At 38.6% G+C, this 26,106-nt stretch overlaps 1 protein-coding gene across 1 annotated transcript in view; it reads left to right on the top strand.

Annotated features, from left to right (window-relative positions):
• syt3 (synaptotagmin III) overlaps window positions 1-26,106 on the top strand; it is a 170,135-nt gene that overhangs the window by 18,848 nt on the left and 125,181 nt on the right. The window contains exons 2-3 of the mRNA XM_020933125.2: window positions 16,734-17,108; window positions 25,538-25,646. Coding sequence (XP_020788784.1) covers window positions 16,734-17,108; window positions 25,538-25,646 — 484 coding nt within the window. The remainder of the gene's footprint in view (window positions 1-16,733; window positions 17,109-25,537; window positions 25,647-26,106) is intronic.

Raw genomic sequence — 26,106 nt, 5'->3', positions numbered from 1 at the left:
TGATTAATGACATATACAGACTTATAAATAATTCACCGTCAACACAGCGAGCCGAGAAGCAGGGGAGGAGGAAGAGGAGAGGAAAAAGAGAAGGCGAGAGAAAGAGAGGTAGAAAGGAGCAGGCTGTGGAATAAAAATAGGAACAGGACTGAAGGACTGAATATAGATCACAGGCAGAGGATGGGCCAGTTTGTATGTTTGTAAACAATGAGCCTTATCCTCTGCTTCCTTTTCTCTCTCTCTCTTCTCTTTCTATCTGTCTGTCTGTCTGTCTTATGTCTGTATTTGGGCTGCAAGATTAATCGCAGTCGAATCAAAATTGCAATTTGAATGGACGCAATTAGCACATCGCAAAGGCTGCAGTTTTTGAAGTACCATCGTTTTCTCCATAAACGACAAAATATTCTGTTAAAATATTCTTTCTTATTCTGCATAAAAACTGCTCTGGAATGTGATTCTCAGGGACGCACGGATCCTGGTTTTGCAGTTCCGATACGATACTATCTCTGCCGATATCTGATATTAACCGATACCTGTGTTAGGACTGCTCGATTATGGAAAAAATCTTTATCACGATTATTTTGGTCATTTGGTCATTTTTTAGTGACACGATGCATTTATTCAGCATTTCTCTCTCAGAAAACAAAAAACACTTTGTTATTGACAATTTACGCAAAACTTTCAAATTGAAAATAAATATAGGCTACAAATATGTGTCTTAGAGCAGTTTTGCGATATATAACATAAAACATAAAATTAATAAAATATACTTTGAACATGAAATAAGGCAAGGAAACACATAAATGGATCCAAAATAAGTAGGGATGTTACAGTAACCGAAATATCGTGATATCGTATCGTAATAGTTCTCACAATAATATCGTGGAACATCACAATATATCAAATTATAAGTCTCTTTGCTTAAATTAAGACAGAGGGAACTACATTGACCATGATCCTTTTCTCCATTTCAGTGTAAACTACAAGAAGAAATAACAGTTCTAACACTTTTAAGTCTTAGTTGTTTGGATTAAGTCTGGTCAAGACATTTTAAGGGGACAAAGTAGCATATTAGCCTCCACAAAATATCATAATAAATATCGTACCGTGAGATGTATATCGAGAGATTTGGATATTGTTACATCCCTAATCATGAGCCTCCCCACTATATCGTGAGCTTTCCCACGATATCGCAATAAATATCGTATCGTGAGGTTCATACCGTGATGATATCGTATCGTGAGACTTGAATATTGTTACACCCCTAAAAATAAGTTATATATCCAGCTGTTCTACAATCTATAAATACACTTATTTATATAAAAAATATATCAAAATAAAATTAGTTAAGCTTTTGTTTCAACTCGATTATATGAGTTTGCAGATCGTTTGACACACAAATCGAAATCGTGATAAAAATTCTGTTAACTGCATAGACTTAACCTGTGTAGGGATTTAAAACTGTATTTTTTTCTCTCGAAACTCACTTAACTTTTTACTAAATTGATCTGATTGTGTTATGTAACTGTTACTTATCTTGCAAGTAACTATTGAACAGCTATATAGGATTTTTTTTTTTTTTTTTTAGTATTCTTTTCCCCTGATTTTATGATTATTATTTTATCTATTTATTCTATTAGTTCCTTTTATTTGGAACATAATTCTGCAGATGTCTTGTTTATCAAATGTGCTATTCAAATAAAGTTGAATTGGATTGGAATTAAAGTTTAAAGATCATGAGATTTCCTGGGCATGTATCAGTCAGTAAACATTCCAACCAGGATATTCACTGAACCGATATCAGAAAACCAATATCCGATACTGTAAGTTTTCCTGGATTGGTGTCAATATTCAATACTTTTATCAGTATGGGTGCATCCCGAGAAGATAAGATCATCCTTTATTGTCTCCCATGTGAGAAATTTATCTTGGGACTGACGGTTAAAGAGCTTAAACTCAAAGACAAGACAACCAGAACATAAATAAATTAGAGACGAAGTATGACCATGAATCATCACTGACAGAGACCTTTAAGTCGCTCTATAGGTACTCTATAGGGCCAGCCCCCTTCACACACTTATATTCTATTAATAATTGCACATTCCTTAAGTCTATGTGCAGGTTTTGATTGTTATTCTAGTATTAAAAGTCCATGTTTCTTTCTTTTTGTCACTTCTTCTGTATTCAAGTTAACAGCTTCTTTTACCTTTTGTTCAGTAGAGATTGGAAATTCCACGGCTGAAAATATCTCAGTGATTCTAGTGAAGGTGTGTGGAGTTTAAAACACAATGGAGCACTTCTTGTAACACTACATGACATCAGAAGGTAGAACAGTGTTTTTCCTGTTTAGATAAGAACTCAGAAGTCTAAATATGCAGAGTTTGAGTGTCAAACGTGTGAATGAAACAAAACACAACTCCAGCTATGTTTTTGATATAGATCAGAAAATTAAATAATATTTAAAATATCCTTTTTGTAATTGATCTTATGTAGGGCTGGGTATCATTCAGAAGTTGCCAATACAATACACGCATTGATACATAGGCCACGATACGACACATACCTCAATACAGTGAGCTTTTGATTCGATTTAATATATTTCAAATCGATTCAATACAGTTCCATAAAAATAAAGGCTAAATCATGGCTGTGATACTACAAGTTAAACCAATTCTTGTGTAAAGTTCATATGAAATACACACATTTTAAACATCAAAACAGTGAAAATGTCAAATGTGTTGCATAATCAAGTTCCCTTCCTCTAAACACGCAACAAAACTGCAGTGCTGTAACAAAATAATTCAGTAAAATACACCAAAACATACTCTTGGCGATTATCGACACAGCAGCCCATGATATCGATACTCTATCATCACATTATACGATATGATATATTGATATTTTGATATTTTTGTACACCCCTAATCTTATGTTACTTTCAAATTTTCTTTGACACAGAATTTGGGTTTTCATTATCTTTTAGCCATAATTAACAATATTGCAAGAAATAAAGACTTGAAAGTTTGCTCTGTGTGTAATGAATCTGTATATTACCGTATTTTTTGGACTATAAGGTGCACCGGATTGTAAGGCGTAATTTCAATAATGTTGAATTCTCTCATCTATTTTCATACATAAGACACACGGATTATAAGTCACATTAAGAGAAACAAATGGACGACACTTGAGACTGATCCCTTAGCCCAGGCGTCTACGATCCACTGGCAGATCATACCGTAATTCGCTTGACTTTGCCTCCCTGTCTTGGTGAATGTGTATTATGATTATGTGAATGTGGGTGGATAATTTAAGTTTGTTTTGTTATTTCTTACAAGGACGACTCAAATTTGTTTACATTTACCTTTACATTTGTTTACGTTTTACAGAAATTAAACTTGAAACCACATGGCTCATTTGCATAAACTATAAGCTCTGAAAAAAACAGCGATTTTGACAGGTTCTTGAGCGCCGTGTACCACATAAAATGAGTTCGAGGTCAGTAAGCACAACCAGAATTAATACATAAGGCACATTAAAGAGAAAATTATAGGATTTTAACTGTGCCTTATAGTCTGAAAAATACATGAAAGGGATTTTGACTTTCTGAAATGTGCTTTTTCATGATATTGCTATAATTGGAGATAGACTGTATGCTTGTATTTTCACTTCCTCTCACAAAGCTTTTCCTCTTTTCGAAGATAATTAAAGGTCCATTTTCTGGTGCTTACCTTTGGTCTTGGGGTCTCTCCGCTATTTCCTTCATAAGCAGCGGGCTCATTAGACAGTATTTTCATGCATATCTGTAGCATGTACCATTAGGGCCGGACAAAGCACTGATCACATTATTCAAGCGTACTCTCATTTGAACAGACCGGGTTCTGACAGGTGCATACAGGTGCAGACAGGAGCAGATAGGGGCAGGGGTAATTGGTTCACCTCGTGTTCTTGTTACACGGTGCGGGAACAGTGAGGTGGGTGCAGGGTGGGGCTTAGGGTGGGTGCACAAACGAATGATTTTAATGCTACATGAATATTCAATGTAAAAGCTCCAGGCTGCAGACTGGGCTTATGAAAATACTGTTGATCTGTGAGAGGAAAGGTACATATCACGCCTGAACTAGGACTGAACCAGGTCTAAAACAGGACTAAACTGGGTCTGAACTAATATTAACCCAGGACTAAACCAGGTCCTAATCTAGAACAAAACCTCATCTGAGCCAATACTAAAACCAAGACTAAACCAGTTATTGAACTAGGACTAAACTGTGACTAAACTATGACTTATACGACCAAATCTGGAATGAAACAGATCTAAACCAGAATTAAACTAGGACTAAACTAAACCAGGACTAAACCAGGACTAAATCAGTATTAAACAGACTTAAACTAGACTTAAACTATATGACTCAAGTAAACCATAACTAAAGCAGGTCTAAACCTGGACTAAACCAGGTCTAAACCTGGAACCTGGACCTGAACTACAGCAAGACTAAACCAAGACTAAAATAGGACTAAACCAGGACTAATTCTGGACTAAACTAAACCTGGAACCTGAACCTGAACTACAGCAAGACTAAACCAAGACTAAAATAGGACTAAACCAGGACTAATTCTGGACTAAACTAAACCTGGAACCTGAACCTGAACTACAGCAAGACTAAACTAAGACTAAAATAGGACTAAACCAGGACTAATTCTGGACTAAACTAAACCTGGAACCTGAACCTGAACTACAGCAAGACTAAACTAAGACTAAAATAGGACTAATATAGGATTAAAACATTACTAAAACAGTACCCAACAAGGACCCAGCCAAGACTAAACTTAGATTCAAACAGAACTAAACCAGGACTCAACCAGTTCTTAAACTAGGACTAAACTGTAACTAAATTCAGTCTTAAACTGTATGACTAAACTAAACCAGGACTAAACCTGGAACCTGAATCTGAACTACAGCAAGACTAAACCAGGACTAAAATAGGACTACAACATTACTAAAACAGTACCCAACAAGGACCCAGCCAGGACTAAACTTGGATTCAAACAGAACTAAACCAGGACTCAACCAGTTCTTAAACTAGGACTAAACTGTAACTAAATTCGGACTTAAGCTATATTAAATTATATTAACTATATTAAACTAAACCAGGACTAAACCTGGAATCTGAACCTGAACTACAGCAAGACTAAACCAGAACTATGCCAGGACTAAAACAGAACTAAACCAGGACTAAACAAGGATTTATCAAGAACTAAACCAAGATTGAACCAGGACTGAACCAGGACTGAACCAGGACTCAACCAGAACTCATCCAGGTCTAAATCAGGCCCAAACCAGGCTAACATGTACAAAGAAATATTAAACCCAGGCCTAAACCAGTTCTCACATAAACTGGACAAGCAGATCCTGGTTTAGTTCTGTTTATTTGCTCAATAAAAACCCTTCTCTGACGTTTATATTATATGAATCTATGCCCTGTTTGAGTGTTTGATGAGAGAGACCAGACCTGAGACCACTTAAGGCTCTAAAGACGTGGGTTTGACATGAAGGACTCTCACTGCTGAATGAAGGATTGTTTTCAAAAGCTCTTGTTGGTAAAGAGGTGATTTAGTCCTGTTTCCTCTTCAAGTCTGTATAAATGTAAAGGTTAGACCAGACCACGCGTCAAAATCAACGCTGGAACATAACAAAATAAAAGAAGTAAACTACTGTACTTATGTAAACATTTTAGAAATCTTTACTTTACTTGAGTACATTTTACAGTGGATGATTTTTACTTTTTCTTCACTGTATTTGAAAGCAGGTAACTGTCTACTCCACTATATTTCTGAACAGGACTGAAAAATAAAAGTATTTTGCACAAGGCTGAGGAGTTATTTTAAACACATTTGTAATTTTAGGAAACAAAAATCTACAAATAAAAAGTGCTAGAAAAATACTTTGATTAATTTGTTTCCATTGGACAAAATTCAGTACAAATCTTTATCAAAATTTAGTTAACTTGAAGCTTTATTAGATATGAATATTTGTGTGAAATGCTTTTACTTTTTACTCTTTTAAAAGGTTTTTAAGTTGTTTTTTGAGTTGTTTTGAAGTAGGTTCTGAAGTAAGTTTTTAAGTAGATTTTTAACATATTTTTAAACAGGTTTTAAGTAGGTTTTTAACATGTTTCTAAATAGGTTTTTAACTTGTTTTTAAAAAGTTTTAACTTGTTTTTAACAGGTTTTAAAGTAGGTTTTTAACATGTTTCTAAATAGGTTTTTAACATGTTTCTAAATAGGTTTTTAACTTGTTTTTGAACTGGTTTTAAGTATGTTTTTAACATGTTTTTAAATAGGTTTTTAAGTTGTTTTTAACAGGTTTTAAGTAGGTTTTTAACATGTTTTTAAATAGGTTTTTAACTTGTTTTTAACAGGTTTTAAGTAGCATTTTAACAGGTTTTAAATTAGATTTTTAACATGTTTTTAAACAAGTTTTAAGTAGGTTTTTAACATGTTTTGAAACAGGTCTTTAACATGTTTTTGAACAGGTTTTAAAGTAGGTTTTTTTAGATGTTTTAAAACAGTTTTTTAAGAAGGTTTTTAAGTAGTTTTTTAAAGTAGGTTTTTAAACAAGTTTTTTTTTGATGTGATACTTTTACTTCAGTATTTGTTCGCTCAAGTATCTGTACTTCTACTTAAGTAACAAAATTGAGTACCACTGGATAAAATCCTCTAAAAGCTGTGTTGTGTTTTAAATGGACTTTAGTCAAATGAATTCAGATGAAATCTCAGTGACTAGTCTCACCGTCTTAACCATAGTATAATACTTTGCCTGATTATCGCCTTACTTTGATTTATGATTGTGTAATACGGTATTCATAAACTTCTAATTAATACTTTATTACCCTGCGTTCAAATCTTAAAAAACAAATCAGCAAAACTGACTCACTGACTTTTTAACCGTGTTAGAATGGAATGTCCCCTCATGAAAAACACACATGGAGCTGTATTTTTTTCTTCATTTACACTTGTTTTATTAATCCATTAATTCAAAATCATCTTCTCTGAGCGCTCAAAATGCTCTGTTTGAAGTTTGCCCGAATTATTGCGTCATAGGTAAAATACTGACCTCCTACACAGTTCTTAAGCCACTAAACCATCACAGGATCATACACAGAAGCAGATTTTGACTTTTATTTGTTTGGCTTTCTGTATATATTTTAGGTTTAGACTTGATTTGTTTTCCACCTTTACCTTTATAGTCACGATGTAGTTTAGACGAATTATCACTTTTAGAGCAGGTTAAAAGTCTGTTAAGTCCTGGTCTAGTCCTGGTCTTACTTAGAACACCAAATAGGCCTATGTCAAATGGAGCTTGGAAAGTGAAAAGTTTAAAAGTATAATCTATACAGAAACAGTGACTCCACTCATCATTTATAAAGACGTCTTTGTTTATAGTTTCTTGGATTAAAAAAGAGTTGCTTTAAGATTGTTTTGGCTGCTACGGTTACATCAAATCTGTCCTCTAAATGCGTCAATATGTTTTTAATCAGAGTGAGTCATTGCCTTTTTTTCTTTCTTTTTTAAATCCGTCAAGTAGTTTGGATTAAAAGAGCCCGCGGTGGAAAAGCTCAACTCCACAGACAGAGACATCACTGCTGCTTCTGATATGATTTTATATTATATTAAGTATCTGTCTTTTTAGATTTGGCTTCGAGCGAAAACTGGTGCTAAAACTGATCCCAGGCACAGAACTAAACTAGGACTAAACCAGGACTAGACTAGGACTAGACCAGGACTAAACCAGGACTATACCAGGACTAAAACAGGACTAGATCAGAACTAAACCAAGACTATAGAACAAGACTAAACCAAGTCTTCATCAGGACTAGACCAGGACTAGAGTAGGGCTAAACCAAGACTAGACCAGGACTATACCAGGATGAGACCAGGACTAGACCAGGACTAGCGTAGGACTAAACCAGGACTAGACCAGGACTATACCAGGATGAGACCAGGACTAGACCAGGACTATAGAATAAGACTAAACCAAACCCAGACCAAAACAGGACTATACCAGGACTAAACCAAGCCTACAGAACAAGACCAAACCAAGTCTTCATCAGGACTGGAGCAGGACTAGACCAGGACCAGGACTAGACTAGGGCTAAACCAGAACTAGATCAGGACTATACCAGGACTAGATCAAGGACTATACAGGACTAGATCAGACTAGACCAGGACTATACCAGGACTAGATCAGGACTATACCAGGACTAGATCAAGACTAGACCAGGACTACACCAGAACTAGATCAGGACTATACCAGGACTATACCAGAACTAGATCAGGACTATACCAGGACTATACCAGGACTAGATCAGGACTATACCAGGACTAGATCAGGACTATACCAGGACTAGATCAGGACTATACCAGGACTAGATCAGGACTAGACCAGGACTAGATCAGGACTAGACCAGGACTAGACCAGGACTATACCAGGACAAGACCAGGACTAGACCAGGACTATAGAATAAGACTAAACCAAACCCAGACCAAAGCAGGACTATACCAAACCAAGTCTTCATCAGGACTGGAGCAGGACTAGACCAGGACCAGGACTAGACTAGGGCTAAACCAGGACTAGACCAGGACTATACCAGGACTAGATCAAGACTAGACCAGGACTATACCAGGACTAGATCAGGACTATACCAGGACTACACCAGGACTAGATCAGGACTAGATCAGGACTAGATCAGGACTATACCAGGACTAGATCAGGACTATACCAGGACTGAACCAGAACTAGACCAAACTGGTCCTTGTACTGTACCTGTACTTAAAGTTGCATTATGCAGCATTTCTGCTGGGGTCTATCAGCTGTTTGTCTCCATAGAAATGTTATTGCTTTACCTAAATGTTCCACAGTATGACATTTTTTTCAGTTACATGTATTTTTATTGCTCAAAAATGTACTTTTCTCTTTGAGCGGCGTCGCTATCCACAGATCCGACCTGTAATATGGTCCATAAATCAGGACTAAACTGAAAACCCAGACCAAAACCAAGCAGGTCTAAACCATAAAGAACCAATAAATACTGTATCGCGTCTTATGGATTCCTCCCTCGTCTCCCTCTGCCTACTCTCCTCCTCCTCTACTTCTCCTCCTCCTCTCCTCTTTTCTCCTCCACCTCATATCTCTTCCTGTCTCTTCCTCCTCCTCCTCCTGTCCTCCTCTCCTCCTCCTCTCATGATCCTGTTCTGTGATCCCACTTTGAGGCGTGAGCTTGTGCTTGGTTGGATTTACGCCCCCTCCCTGGTTTTCCCGGCGCTCCCGTGAATCACTCCAGTCTGTGAAGAGAGGAGGGGGGAGGAGGAGAGAGGAAGACGGGGGGGAGGAGGGAGAGGGGCAGAGGAGAGAGGAGGATGGAGAGGAAGAGAGGAGGGAGAGAGGAGGAGAGGAGGAGGAGGGGGGGAGGCTGGAGGTTCCTGATGATTTGCGGTGCCTCTGTAATGTCTTAATGTGAAGCAGACTAGACCTGGACTAAAACAACACTATAGTGGGACTTAACCAGGATCTAACCAGGACTAAACCAGGACCAACCAGTTTTTTTTTTTTTACTTCTTTGGTTCTTTTTTGAAGATAATAAAGTAAGAGATGTATTTACCTTGCCGACATGCTTTGTCTGCCATCTTCACAGCTGTCCAGATCAGGACAGGACCCAGTCTGAACCAGGACTAAACCAGGACTGAACCAAGACTGAACCAGGACTGAACCAAGACTGAACCAGGACTGAACCAGGACTGAACCAGGACTGAACCAGACTGAACCAAGACTGAACCAAGACTGAACCAGGACTAAACCAGGACTGAACCAGGACTGAACCAAGACTGAACCAGGACTGAACCAGGACTGAACCAGGACTGAACCAGGACTAAACCAAGACTGAACCAAGACTGAACCAGGACTGAACCAGGACTGAACCAAGACTGAACCAAGACTGAACCAGGACTGAACCAAGACTGAACCAGGACTGAACCAGGACTAAACCAGGACTGAACAAAGACTGAACCAGGACTGAACCAAAACTTATACAGAACTAAACCAGGACTGAACCAAGACTGAACCAGAACTGAACCAGGACTAAACCAGGACTAAACCAGGACTGAACCAAGACTGAACCAGGACTGAACCAGGACTGAACCAAGACTGAACCAAGTCTGAACCAGGATTAAACCAGAACTAAACCACGACTGAACCAAGACTGAACCAGAACTGAAGCAAAACTTATACAGAACTAAACAGGACTAAACCACGACTGAACCAAGACTGAACCAGAACTGAACCAAAACTTATACAGAACTAAACCAGGACTAAACCAGGACTGAACCAAGACTGAACCAGGACTAAACCAGGACTGAATGACGACTGAACCAAGACTGATCCAGAACTGAACCAGGACCATTAATGACTTTGACTAGGACTAAACCAAGACTAAACCAGGGCTGAACCAGGACTGAGCCAAGACTTATACAGAACTAAACCAGGACTAAATCAGGACTGAACCAAGACTGAACCAGGACTAAACCAGGACCAACAATGACTTTGACTAGGATTAAACCAGAACTAAACTGGAACTAAACCGAGACTAAACTGGGACTTAACAATAACTGATACTAGGATTTAACCAGGTCAAAACAAGGACTCAACCAAGATTTAAACCAGACCCTAAACCAAACTGTACAGGTCCTGGTTTAGTCCTTGTTTAAGTCTTGGTTTAGTCCTTGTTTGGAGGAGGAGTAGGAGAAGAGAGAGGTGGAGGGAGGAAGGAGAAGAGGGAAGGAGGAAGAGGAGGTGGGCTGAATCTGGAGGTTGGTTGATTTGCGATCCCTCTGTAATGTCTTAATGTGCACACAGAAGCGGGGGCTGCGTCTCATTCACATTTAAATACAATGGTGTGTGCATAAGCAGCTATTGGATTTCACATTATACAAATGGACTTCAGATGGAGAGAGGGAGAGAGCCTGTGTTCTGTGGGCTGTATTAAGACTAAGAAATAATAGAAAGGAAAATTCACAAATGTTAAATCTAATTATGTGTATTTATATTAGTGACAGGGTCTATTATGTCATTATCCAAACACATTAACAGATCTCAATTAAAGGGCCCATGTTACGCTGTTTTCTGGTCGGTGTTATAATGTTTAGCACACAAATCCTTCTTCTTGCAATCTAAAAACACTCTGTTCCACCTTGTGATGTCATGTGTGCTCTGCTGTGTTTTTAAACTCCACACATCTTCACTAGAATCATTTGGATGATTTCAACCATGGAATTGCTCATTTCTACTGAACTAAAGGTAAATGGTAGTTGTTAACTTTAAAACTACTGCTTCGTGACATCACAAGGTGGAACAGAGCATTTTGAGCGTTGGAGATGTAGATAGACTAAAAAGGAAATAAAGGATTACTCAATCACTCAAAACACTCTATGTTTTTGATGAGGTAACAGCATTATAACAGGACTTAAAGCTCACTGGAGTCTTGTTCGCATAATATAAGACCTTTAAAAAGACCTAAGCATGAATCAGGGCTAAACCAAGTCCTAACCAGGTCAGAGTCCTGCACTGGTCCAGTTTTGGAGACCTGCACCCACTTGCACCCGCGCAGTACAGCACCACACTCGCCCATTATCCCATGATTTTGAGTAAATCAGGATTAAACCAGGATAACCCTGGACTGAACTAGGACTAACCCAGGAATAACCTAGGAGTCATCCCAGTACTAAACCAGGAGGACTAAACCAGGAGGACTATACCAGAACTATACCAGAACTGAACCAGGACTGACTGTAAGGACAGGCCCAGAGGTGCTCCCGTGTAGACTGTCGGGTGACCGCAGGCGAAAGGACTGGTACAGAGCTCTGTGCCTCACGGGGCTCAGTGCAGCCGTCGCCTGATTGCGCTTTGCGGACATCCTGCTCCACCAGCTCAGGGTTCTCTCTCTCAAGTCCAAGATTAGACCTGGTTTAGACCTGGTTTAGTTCTGTTTAGTCCTGGTGTAGTCCTGGTTTTGTCCTGGTATAGTCCTGGTTTTGTCCTGGTTTAGTCCTGGTGTAGTCCTGGTTTTGTCCTGGTGTAGTCCTGGTTTTGTGCCTGGTTTAGTCCTGGTGTAGTCCTGGTTTTGTGCCTGGTTTAGTCCTGGTTTTGTCCTGGTGTAGTCCTGGTTTTGTCCTGGTTTAGTCCTGGTTTTGTCCTGGTGTAGTCCTGGTTTTGTCCTGGTGTAGTCCTGGTTTTGTCCTGGTGTAGTCCTGGTTTAGTCCTGGTGTAGTCCTGGTGTAGTCCTGGTTTTGTCCTGGTGTAGTCCTGGTTTTGTGCCTGGTTTAGTCCTGGTTGTAGTCCTGGTGTAGTCCTGGTGTAGTCCTGGTTTTGTCCTGGTGTAGTCCTGGTTTTGTCCTGGTGTAGTCCTGGTTGTAGTCCTGGTGTAGTCCTGGTTTTGTCCTGGTTTTGTGCCTGGTTTAGTCCTGGTGTTGTCCTGGTTTATTTCTGGTTTAGTTCTGACCCGTGCATACCTGCCCATAAAATACCAGAAATTTAAACCCCACCCTTTTCAGCAACTATTTGCAGGTACTCGACCCGGTGCAGGACTCTAAAAACCAGGTACTAAACCAGATACTAAACCAGGTACAAAACCAGGTACTAAACCAGATACTAAACCAGGTACTAAACCAGGTACTAAACCAGATACTAAACCAGATACTAAACCAGGTACTAAACCAGATACAAAACCAGGTACTAAACCAGATACTAAACCAGGTACAAAACCAGGTACTAAACCAGATACTAAACCAGATACTAAACCAGGTACTAAACCAGGTACTAAACCAGGTACAAAACCAGGCACTAAACCAGGTACTAAACCAAACTGAAATGTGACTATTGTGACAATCATCACAAAACCTAAGGACCTCCTGTCAAACTGTGCAATGATTCAAAGTGTAAGATCAGCACTTCTGTCCACTCACAGTCAGACTCCCAGAATGCATTGGTTTAACCCAGTGTAATATATGGGTGTGTGAGGAGGTGGGCCTGAGGGGAGGGGACAATGGACAAATCGATCTCTGACCAAAACAGCATTGATCCGAAGTGATTGGGTTTATTTATGTCTTTATCAGAGCAGTGCCTAAAGGGCTCCTGTTATTTAGTGAAGCAGTGGGAAGGTTTAAATCAGGAATAAATACTATAGTGACGTGTTTTTGTTTTGTTTTTTAACGGTCCTATATTACGCAAAATTGACTCTAGTGAGCTTTAAGCCATGTTAGAATGTACCTAAAATTGTGTTTTGTTGCATTCACTTGTACTTTATTATTAGTCTGTCTACATCTCCAAAGCTCAAAATGCTCTGTTCCACCTTGTGATGTCATCATGCAGTATTTTTCAGATACCCTTTAACTTTAGTTGAGTAGAGCTTGGCATTTCCAATCCAATTCAATCCAATCCACTTTATTTATGTAGCACATTTTATAAACATGACGGTTTCCAAAGTGCTGCACAGACAAATTAGTACAATAAAAGAGAGTACATTATAAATAAAAACAATAAATAAAAAGTGTTAAAATGCATAAAGCTAAAAATGGTTTTAAGTCTTGTGTTAGGCACCACAAGCTGGAGCTGGAGCTGGCCCTCGGACCTCAGAGCATGCGCCGAGGTGTAAATCTGGATGAAGTCCAGGATGTACTGTGGGGCCAGTCCATTCAAAGCTTTAAAAACAAACAATAAAATCTCAAAATCAATTCTGAATCACACAGGAATCCAGTGCAAAGACTCAAGGATTGGTGTGATATATTCTCGTATTTTGGTTCCTGTTAAAAGTCATGCTGCAGAATTCTGGACTAACTGCAGACGGGAAAGTGCGTGTTGAGAGATGCCCGTGTAAAGTGCGTTGCAGTAGTCCAGACTTAACGAAATAAAAGCGTGCACGACCTGTTCAAAAAGATTAAAAGATAAGAAGGTTTTACTTTTAGATAAAAGCCGCAAATGTTTAAAACTCAATTTAAGGACACCATTTATCTGCTTATCAAATTTAAAATCACTGTCTAGGGTAAGGGTGGGTATCATTAAGAAACTGCCACTGGCCTATGTATCTCGATACATAGGCCATGATACGATACATACCTCGATACAGTCCACTTTCGATTTGATATAATATATTTCAAATCGATTCAATATGGTTCAATAAAAAAGTTATGGCTAAATCCTGGCTGTGACACTAAGGGTTCTTTCACAGCGACAGCAGTTGGTGCACCAAACGTTCCATTACTTAGTTCGGTTTGTTTTCGTTGGTGTGAAAGCTTCAATCGCACTCAGATCCACACTAACTCACATGAACCAAGACCTCAACAAAGAGACGGTCTTAGTTCGCTTGACTCTGCACCTATTGCCAAACTCTGGTGCTGTCCCTCTGTGAGGAAGGAAACGCGGGTCCAAACCATAGACAGTAAGTCCAAATGAACTATTCCAAATGCATCATGGGAGGGCAGGCTCGGACTCCAGAATTGAGCGCGCCACTTCGAGTCATTGTTAAACCACATCTTGTGTAAAATTCATATGAATCTCAAACATTTTAATCCTCAAAACGATGTGTTTCCTTCCTCTAAACAAGCAACAGAACTGTAGCTGTGACAAAACAATTTTGTAAAATGTACAAAAAAATACTCTTGACGATATATATCGATACAGCAGCCCCCGATACTATACCCTCAATACTATATCATCATATTAAATGATACGATATATCAATATTTTGATATTTTTGCACATCCTTAGTCTAGGGTGACACCAAGGCTGAAATTATCAAATGATTCTAGTGAAGGTGTATGGAGTTTAAAAACACAACACAACAGAACACTTCCTGTGTCACCGGATGACATCACAAGGTGGGACAGAGTGTTTTCTGTTTGAGAGGAGAACTCAGCCAGGGTTTGTGTGTTAAACATGTGTGAATTAAACAAAACACAATTCCATGTATTTGAGCAAAATTTGTGTTACCCAGTACAGAAATATTGTATAAGTGTTTAGTTCTCTGATAATGAGGAAGTGTGTGGTTAGCATGCTAGTTGTGGATGATGGCAAATCTCCACTCTGGTCTCTGGAGAGTTGTGAAAAGCTCTTATAATCTCATCCTGGTGAATAATTAGGATGCTCTGAATGTATAAGGTAAATGTGGAATAAGTTCGGACCACTGCAAACTGTTTAAAAGTTTAGTTCTGTTTTTCATGTTTTTAAAACACTAAAACTGAATTATGGACAGACTGAAATGTGTTGATATGAGGTTATGAGTGATATGAAGATTTCTAATTTATTCTAACTAATTAAATGACTCAACATGTTTTCTCAAATATTTGTCAGAATAATATTTATTCATGAGGTTTCCGTGATTGAATTATCTATTTTTGTTTCATATCCCTTGAAAAGTAATTAGCCCAGCTGCTTATCACCATCAAATTCTTATTACTTTGCTTTGAATGTTCCGAACTAGGGCATTAAACTGATCTATCTTATTCAATTATAGCTGCTCTTAAAGGTGCGTTGAGTAACTTTTCTGGTGGTGGGACTGTCAAATGTTTCACAGTGTGGTATTAAACCATTCTATCTTCATGGAGACCAAACCAGACCAAGTTACAGGTCAGATCTGAGGAGAGGCGACCCCGCTCACAGTCAAAATGGCTGTTTTTATAGATATTTTTGAGCTGTAAAACCACCTGTAATTAAATAAATGTAATGTAGAGATGTTTAATGTCACACCGTGGAACATTCCAGGCAGAGTAATGACATATCCATAGAAAGAAGCAGGTGATGGACCCCCGACCAAAAAGTTACACAGTGCTGCTTTAAAGTCACGCTGAGTAACTTCTTAGCCACTAAACAGACTAAAATAAAACCTTTTTATTTTGGTAGTGTTTATTGCACTTATTTCCATGGAAATATTGTGTCTTTGGTTCTACTTTCCTGTAGTATAGTATGAAACTTGTCTAACTCCGTGAAAAATGTTCTGAAGTATGGTTTTAACTTTGTTTCCATGGAAAAAAAAAACAAAAAAAACATGCATTCTTACTGTTGTTGACCTATCCACAGATCTGACCTGTAACTTGCTTGGACTGGTGGCATCGCCTGCTTGTCTCCATGGAGATAGAAAAGCTGGATTACCTCTCTATGGGGACAAGCCGGTACTGAACTTCCAACCAGAAAAGTTCCATGTTGCACCTTTAATGTGGGAATAAACACTAAATCAAAGAAGTTGTTGTTGTATTAAAGGTGCATTGTGTAACTTTTCTATTGGTTGGTCGCTCAAATGCTTGTCTCTATGGGGATGTTATCGCTTTGTCTAGAATGTTCCACAATAGAGATGAGACCTATCTATCTCAAGGGAGACGGCTATAGGCTACATTATCAGTCAGATCTGTGGAGAGGCAGCCCTATTCACAGAGAGAATGATTGTATTTTTGAGCTATGGAAACACCCGTGAATAAATGTTACATAGCTGTGTTTAATGTCATACCATGGAACATTTCAGGCAAAGCAATGACATCTCCTTTGAGACGAGCAGGTGACTCCAGAACTCCTCCACCAGAAAAGTTGCACAATGTACCTTTTAGCCCTCCTGGCATTGCCCAATTCAGCATTTGTAGCATTTGTTTTTTCATATTTCTAATGCGTCCCCCTCTCGTCTCTTCTGCTCTTCTTTCAGAGATCTCTGTGAGCCTGCTGTCCGTCATCGTCACCTTCTGCGGGATCGTCCTTCTCTCCGTCTCTCTCTTCGTCTCGTGGAAGCTGTGCTGGTTGCCATGGCGAGACAAAGAGGGCGGCGGCCTGAGCCTGACCGCGGGGCTGTTGCCGGGCAGCGGGGGGCTGGCCAGTCTGGGGGCGGCGGCGGGCTCTTCCCTGCTGCCCCCCCTGCTGCAGAGGAAAGAGGGGCACTCGTCCTCCTCCCTGTACCCCACCCTGGGCCAGCAGCACCCACACTTTAATGACCTGGTGGGGCTGGAGAGGGGCGAGGTGGTGGGTGGGCCGGAGACGCAGGAGCACTCCTACCTGGACATGGACTCCTATCCCAACAACGCAGGTGAGAGAAAAACAAAATCGATTTTTGAGCTTTCTACCATGTTATAACATTCCTGGAGAGGTTTTAGATGTCACACATGCATGTTTGAGTAATTTAGTGATCTGTCCTGGGCCCTATTCAAACCCTCCTTAACAGTTGTACAATGCCTATGTCATCCATAAATAACGATAATTCTCCATAATTATACAAAATCATGATACAAAACTGTACATTACAACTTCACAAACCTGATTTCTAGTAGTTTCATTAGCGGGATGCGTGCTGATTTTGTTGTTATAGTGCTCTGAAGGGGGGGTGACTTAGCATAGAGACAAAGGGAGGGGAGACTCAGCCACCTATTGCCTCTGCTCAATTTCATTTCTCTCCCACGACTGGGTCAGGAATCGAATAAACACTAGACCCTGGAATTGCGAGTTCGGGCTCCAGCCAATCAGCGAAGAGTCATACATTCTGTGTTGGCAATGAGGATTTAAAGCCGGAACAAAGAGAATATATAGTGAATTTTGTCAAGGGGAAAGACGTTATTGCATTAGGATAATATATTAGTTATCCCCGTTAGCGGCGCATTACATACGTCACGACTAAATAGCAGCGATTGGTTAAATTAAAAAAGTACTTGCCTACCGTCGAGCAAACGAATCCTAATGCTGCCAGGTCAGACTGCTTCCACAAAGTGAACTGGCTGATGATACAGGCTAGGGACTCAGAGCATCAAAAGCGAAACAGAAACTTATTAAACAGATCACCCTGTTATCTTTTATTGTTTTGTAAATGCTATATTCACCAAAAACAACATATTGGGAAAGGACACAACGACAGCATTCATCTGTGGGAGCTGGAATCACACCAGCCAACCTGTGGGACAGTGTAGCTCACCGCTCAACCAATGATGTTTTTATGTCGAGAGCAGGATTCAAACTGCCAATCTTCAGATCAGTGGACAAATGCTCTATCAGTATCTGAGTCTTCCCTCTATGCAAAGTCACTCCCCCTTCAGAGCACTATCACAACACAATCAGAGTGCATCCTGCTAATAAAACTACTGCACATCGCATCAGGTTTGTGAAGTTATTGGCTGTTGTTGGACTGTTCCTCTCCTCAAACTGCCCTGACACCATCTGCTAGCATCTGCTGATCTACCTGACCTATTTTTCTATTAAACGGCGCTGAGTCCTTTGACATATTGTGTATTTATGGAGAATTGTCATGTGGGAGCATGGGTGATGCTTTTGGGCTGAGCATTGCACAGAATCTTACAGCTAACCATAAGGAGGGTTTGAATAGTGCCCAGGAGAGAGCACTGAATTACTCAAAACATGCATGGATGACATAAAACCTCTTCAGGCATGTTTTTGATGAAGGAACATTGTTATAACTTGGAAGAAAGCTCAGAAAAATCGATTCTCTGCTTAACAACATTAATCACTCTCCAGACTTTCTATACTTTATTGTTTAAAATATTTCATTTTAAACATTTCATGCCTTGCCTTGGTTGAGGTTCAAGTTTATTGCAGAGAAAGTAAATTAACTGTAAAATTTGTGCAGAAATATCTCATTGAAATTAAACATTTAAATTTGTTTTGCTCCATTACCTGATTTAAATGGTTAGCTTCAGTCCCAGCGTGTTCTGACTCCTTCCTGCTCATTTTGATTCTTTTTTCATCCTTCAAATTAATGGTACTTTTTTCTTTTTTTAAGTTTTAGCTTTATTAACTACTTCAAATAAGTTTTAGTTCTTAATGCACTCAGTATTCTAATTAAAATGAAGAAACTTGCCAGAGAAAAGGAAATTCAAAACATTATTTCTATTGTGCCTTCAAGAGTTTAATAAATTAATCAATTAAAACTGTCAACTGTGTATGCAATGCAAACCGTTTAAAGGTTGCAAAACTGACTCTCGTCAGCTTTAAGCCATTTTAGAATGTTGTAACGTCTTTGAAAATATACCTGGAGTTGTGTTTTGTTTCAGTCATACATCCCCAAAGCTCAAAATGCTCTGTGATCACCTTGTGATGTCATGAAGCAGTAGTTTTCAAGTTAACAGCTACTGTATTTTTCTATATAAGTCGCAGTTTTTTTAATAGTTTGTGTGATCCTCCGACTTTTACTCCAGTGCAACTTTTGTATTAATAGCCTCGAGAGGTCACTCTAGGCTTGTGTGTCAGTATCTGCTACTCCTATTACTCCTGTACCACTGTCACTTCACTCTACTGGACATGTCTCCATGTCAGTCAATCACACCATTACTTCTGTACTACTGAACTTTTAAAATTTAAACAAACTTATAAAGACGACTGAGAAGAATGAACACAAATGCCCCCAAAAAGAAAATAATACTTTGCAGATTACAAGCTGCAAATAGCGTAATATGCAGCCGAAAGAAAGTTTGGGAGGGTGCACCATGCAACTTTCCTGGAAGTCACTGGATGGATCGACAAAGCCTGGACTTCAGTGACAACCAAACTGGAACTGATGCTGAGTCTGACCACAGCAACGCAGAGGAGGACGCGGCGCTCCGTTTACCTCTGGAGGTCACGGAGTTGCTTAGAAGTGACACCCAAGATGAAGAATTCAGTGGATTTAGTGATTTGGAGTGAGATGGAGAGTTTGGTAAACTTGTTCCGTTGTTTATTCTATAGTTATGTTAAGAACTGTTCATATGTGATGTCAACAGTCTGTTGTTCTCTGTTCTGTTGTTATTACTATAACTTGCCTTTCAAGACGAAATGCCGGTTCCTGGTCTCTGATTTTATAAAATACATTTCCCCCAAAAAGTGCAACTTATAGTTCGGTGCAACTCATATATATATAGAAAACAGCCTAAATATGCAAGATTAGTGTGTTAAACATGTGTGAATGAAACAAAACACAACTCCAGATTTGTTTTTGATGAAGAAACGACAATATAACAGATCAGAAAATTGCGTAACATGGGCCCTTTAACATGAAGCAGCTCAGTTTTTTTAAAGACACTAAAAATCTGCTACAGCCTCTTTAACTCAGCCCTACCAGACAGTTGCATTGTTAAACGGCCTGCTCCCCAACATTAGTCTCCCCTTTAACACAACTGTCTATTATCAGTCTTCTCCGTAATAAATAGCCCCTGTATGTTCTCCATTACACTGAGCGCATGGCCTTTAGCTATTGTCACTGTTTGTGTTGGTAATGAGACAACCTTACCAGGCTAACATTGCGTTTACTCCTCCTTTTATCTCTGTTACTGTAGATCAATATGAGCTAATGCAATGTCTCCTGCAGTTAAATGGTTAACTTCTTCATTAAAGGCTGTGCACACGCTGGGTTTAGTACCGAAGCTCAAAATGAAAAAGATCCCTCTCAAAATAAGGTGTAAAATTGAAGTAGCGTTGTTCAAAGTGTGATCACAGGCGCCTCTCAACAGCTACGCTTAAAAAGAGATGTTCGTCCAGACAAACTGTTCTAATTAAAGCAGAGATGGAAAGTTCAGAGAGTCCGTTTGGAAATGAGTGGGTAGAAGTACAGTAATAGTAGTAGTAGTAGTAGTAGTAGAGTAGTGGTATTGGTAGAAGTAATACTGGTAGTTGTGGTAGTGTAGTTGTTGTAGCAGTTGCAGTAGTTGTAGTAGTAACAGCAGTAGTGGTAGTGTCCGTGGTACTAGTAGTAGTAGTAGTAGTAGTAGTAGCAGCTGTAGTAGCCGCAGTAGTAGTAGTCATAGTAGTAGTAGCAGTAACAGTACCAGTTGCAGTAGTTGTGTAAATAAGTGGGTAGAAGCACCAAGTAGTAGTAGCAGTTGTAATGGTAGAGAGTTTTAGTAGTATAGTTGTAGAAGTTGTAGTAGTAGTAGTAGTAGTAGCACCAGTAGTTGTAGCAGTAGTAGTACAGGTAGTGGTGCTAGTAGTAGTAGTGTAATTGTCACAGTTGCAGTAGTTGTAGTAGTTGTGATAGTAGCAGCAGTAGTTGTAGTAGTAAATGAGTGGGTGGGTAGTAGTAGTAGTAGTAGTAGTTATAGTTGTTGCAGTTGCAGTAGTAGTAGTAGTAGTAGTAGTAGTAGTATAGTTGTTGCAGTTGCAGTTTAGTAGTAGTAGTAGTAGTAGTATAGTTGTTGCAGTAGTAGTAGTAGTAGTAGTAGTAGTAGTAGTAGTAGTAGTAGTAGTAGTAGTAATATAGTTGTTGCAGTAGTAGTATTAGTAGTAGTAGTATAGCAGTTGCAGTAGTAGTAGTATTAGTAGTAGTAGTATAGTTGTTGCAGTTGCAGTAGTAGTAGTATGAGTAGTAGTAGTATAGTTGTTGCAGTAGTAGTAGTAGTAGTAGTATAGTTGTTGCAGTAGTAGTAGTAGTAGTAGTAGTATAGTTGTTGCAGTAGTAGTAGTAGTAGTAGTAGTATAGTTGTTGCAGTTGCAGTAGTAGTAGTAGTAGTAGTAGTAATATAGTTGTTGCAGTAGTAGTAGTAGTAGTAGTAGTAGTAGTAGTAGTAGTAATATGTTTGCAGTTGCAGTAGTAGTAGTAGTATGAGTAGTAGTAGTATAGTTGTTGCAGTAGTAGTAGTAGTAGTAGTAGTAGTTGTAGTAGTAGTAGTAGTAGTAGTAGTAGTAGTATAGTTGTTGCAGTAGTAGTAGTAGTAGTATAGTTGTTGCAGTAGTAGTAGTAGTAGTAATATAGTTGTTGCAGTAGTAGTAGTAGTAGTAGTAGTATAGTTGTTGCAGTTGCAGTAGTAGTAGTAGTAGTAGTAGTAATATAGTTGTTGCAGTAGTAGTAGTAGTAGTAGTAGTAGTAGTAGTAGTAGTAATATAGTTGTTGCAGTAGTAGTAGTAGTAGTAGTAGTATAGTTGTTGCAGTTGCAGTAGTAGTAGTAGTAGTAGTAGTAATATAGTTGTTGCAGTAGTAGTAGTAGTAGTAGTAGTAGTAGTAGTTGTAGTAGTAGTAGTTGTAGTAGTAGTATAGTTGTTGCAGTTGCAGTAGTAATAGCACTAGTACTTATAGTAAGAGTAGTAGTAGTAGTACTGGTAGTAGTGCTAATGTAATAGTAGTAGTAGTAATTCTGTAAATGAGTAGGTAGAAGTACTAGTAGTAGTGGTAGTAGTGTTATTTTTAGTGGTATAGTAGTAGTAGTGGCTGTAGTAGTAGTTGCAGTAACAGTAAATGCTTTGGTATGTAATATTGTTTTATTATGTCATAAAATTGCCAGTTCTAAATGTATAAAAATGCATTTATGTTCATTTGCTTCTGTAACTACTGCGTTGTCCTATAAAAACAGAATTCTTTATATTTGTGTTAGACTCCTTTTTGTCATAATGTGTCTGTGATTATGTTGCAAAATTACTCAAACTCTCCATTTTAATTGAATCTTTTTTATTTTCTAATATTCGGGCCCGTGTCCTTGTGGAGACTGTTCCTTTGTCAACCTCGACTAAATAATGATGACATTTTGCATTTCAATCAAAGCCTCTGATCCAAGGGGGCACAGAGATTTGAGAATGGGAATTCAATTTTGAAATATTACAAAAGTGATCAAATTAAAGGCACTGTATTTTTATTTTTAATGTGAAAAAACAAAACTAGTTCATTTAAAAACAGTTCAACTTACCTTTCCATTCAGAGCAATTATTCACCTAATTATTCACCCCGTTGAGTTTATAAGCGCTTTTCACAACTTTGAGAGGCCAGAGTGAAGTGTTACCATCATAGTAATCCTAACAACAACTATCATGCTAATCACACACTTCCTGTTTCTCAGACAAGGTAACACTTTTAGATGCAGGCAGTACACAACAGACATTTTGACCTCAGGAGCTGCTTTTACAATATATATGTACAGGGCAAGACACATTCTGCTAAATAAAAAAAAAAAGTGCTCAAATACGTGAAAAAAATAAAATAGGTACAGGTTCTTTAAACATGACTCACCACCGTCTCTCATGCACCTTGAGAGCTTCTGCTTCGTCGAAGATGAATACACTCCATAATTAGACGCAGACGGAACACAGCAGACTTATTTTGACCCTAAGAGCTGCTTTTACAATATATCCGTACTGGGAAAAAAACAAATTGTACTTTATTTATTACATGAAAAAAGCAGGTACTGTCCCTTGAATGTCTTCATAACATTACTCAGAACCTCCCTTGATGCCGGTCAGGAGTTCTGCACCGGCCTAGAGTGGTTCACGGGCGATAAAAACAGTTTATAATTAAATGCAGACAGCACACGGCGGACTTATTTTGACCTCAAGAGCTGCTTATACAACACATCTGTACTGGGAGAGACAAATTGTACTTTATTACATGAAAAAGCAGTTTTAATATTTTTATTGCATAACTCCAAACCTCTCTTTATACCCATCAGTACTGTACCAGCCTGGAGTTGTTCATGGATGATAAAAACATCCAGCTGCATATACAGTCTGTACTAGGGCAAAACAACATTGACTTTATTAACATGAAAAAGCAGATTTAGTATATTTTTTTTCCGCATTACTCAAAGCCTCTCTATACTGATCAGTACTATACCAGCCTACAGCGGTTCATGGACGATATAAACACACATATTTTGACCTCAAGAGCTGCTTATACAATATATCTGTACTAGAGCAAGACAAATTTTACTTTATTACATGAAAAAACACATTTAATGTCTTTATTGCATTACTCAAAACCACTCTTTATGCTGGTCAAGAGTACTGTACCAGCCTGGAGTTGTTCATGGATGATAAAACCATCCAGCTGCTTATACAGTCTGTACTAGGGCAAAACAACATTGACTTTATTACATGAAAAAGCAGATTTAGTATCTTTTTTATCGCATTACTCAAAGCCTCTCTATACCGATCAGTACTATACCAGCCTACAGTGGTTTGTGGATGATAAAAACACATATTTTGACCTCAAGAGCTGTTTATACAATATATCTGTACTGAGGCAAGACAAATTTGACTTTATTACATAAAAAACAGGTTTAATGTCTGTATTGCATTACTCAAAACCACTCTTGATGCTCGTCAGGAGTAATGTACCAGCCTGGAGTGGTTTGTGGAAAAAAACTTTTTTTGACCTTCTTATACAACATATGTGTACTAGGGAAAGATAAATTTACCTTTTACATGAAAAAAACAACAACAGTAACAACAACAAAAACGGTACAACCACTTTAAAATCTTTGTTGCATTACTCAAGACCTCTCTTTATACCGATCAGTACTGTACCAGCCTGGAGTGGTTTGTGGACGATAAACACACACAAATATTGTATAAGTCGCTCTTGAGGTCAGAATAGCTGTGCTAGAACAAGACACATTTTACTTTATTGCATGAAAAAACAGGTTTAGTATCTTTTTATCACATTACTCAAACACTCTCTCTATACTGATCAGTACTGTACCAGCCTATAGTGGTTCATAAACGATAAAACACACACATATTTTGACCTCAAGAGCTGCTTATACAATATATCTGTACTAGAGCGAGACAAATTTTACTTTATTACTTGAAAAAACAGGTTTAGTATCTCTTTTTTCACATTATTCAACCCCTCGCTCTAAACCGATCAGTACTGTACCAGCCTACAGCAGTTCATGGACAATAAAAACTCACGTATTTTGACCTCAAGAGCTGCTTATACAATATATCTGTACTAGAGCGAGACAAATTTACTTTATTGCATGAAAAAAACAGGTTTAGTGTTTACCAAACAAAACTCCAGATATGTTTTGATGAGAAAACAACATTATAAAAGATCAGGGAATTGTGTAACATGGACCCTTAAAAAAAAAAAAAAAAGACAGTAAAGATCAGGTAGAACACCTTCAGCCCTCACTCAATTCAATTTGACTTTATTGCATGAAAAAACAGGTTTAATATCGTTATTGCATTACTCAAAACCTCTCTTTATGCCAGTCAGGAGCCTAGAGTGGTTCACGGATGATTAAAAAAACCAAAACACTTATGTTGCATAAGCAGCTCTTGAGGTCTAAATATGTGTACTAGGGCAAGATAAATTGTAAATTGTGTTCATTTTTACGTGAACAAATCAGTTACAACCCCTTAAATAACTGTTGGATGATAAAAACACACACAAATATTGTATAAGCCACTCTTGAGGTCACAATATCTGTACCAGAGCAAGACAAATTTTACTTTATTACATGAAAAAACAGGTTTAGTATCTCTTTTTTCACATTATTCAACCCCTCGCTCTAAACCGATCAGTACTGTATTGCATTACTCAAAACCTCGCTCGATATCGATCAGTACTATACCAGCCTGGAGTGGTTCATGGACGATAAAAACATCCAGCCGCTTATACAATCTGTACTAGGGCAAGACAAAATTGACTTTCTTACATGAAAAAAACAGGTTTAGTGTCTTTTTTATCACATTACTCAAAGCCTCTTTTCATGCCCATCAGTACTGTACCAGCCCGGAGTGACTCATTGTGCCTTTTATGTTGTGTATTTCCAGGGACACTGAAGCTGAGTCAGACCTCGCCGGACGTCCCAAACTCTGAGGGAGGAGCTCACCCCCAGAAGGAGCTGCCCAACGCCCACTCCAAAGAGCAGGTCACAGCGCGGTGAGGCAAAACAAATCAAAACAGACTTTTATCCACACGCTGTAATGTTGAAAAGGGTCTGTTACTAAACTATGACTAAGCAGGGGTTTATTCAGTTCAGTTGGGTTTTTTTGTTATTATCTAAAATGAGAGCGCTACACAATAGAGCTGTGAAGTGTGATGTCACTTCCGGGTCCATCAACTGGAAACAATTAACGTGTTTAGAAATTATTCTGTTTTTTAGCGACAGCACATCTCATGTTAAAAATAGACTGCAGTCTTTTGAAGCTAACCAGGTTAAAAGCATGGATTTATGGTTATAACTGACAGAAATCGTACGAGGGAGGTGGACGTAAAGACCCATCTGTACCACATGACCGCTCTGACCAATCAGATCGAGAATAGATAGCGATTAAAAGCTGTTTTTAAGACAACTGAAGGAAAAAAAATAATGACCCAAAAATAGATAAAAATTGACACC

Source organism: Boleophthalmus pectinirostris, unplaced genomic scaffold (genome assembly GCF_026225935.1).
Source record: "Boleophthalmus pectinirostris isolate CB_2022bp ecotype Guang Dong unplaced genomic scaffold, ASM2622593v1 HiC_scaffold_17, whole genome shotgun sequence".
NCBI lineage: Eukaryota > Metazoa > Chordata > Actinopteri > Gobiiformes > Gobiidae > Boleophthalmus > Boleophthalmus pectinirostris.
The sequence above is the reverse complement of the archived record's forward strand: the minus strand, read 5'-3'. Positions and strand labels throughout refer to the sequence as shown.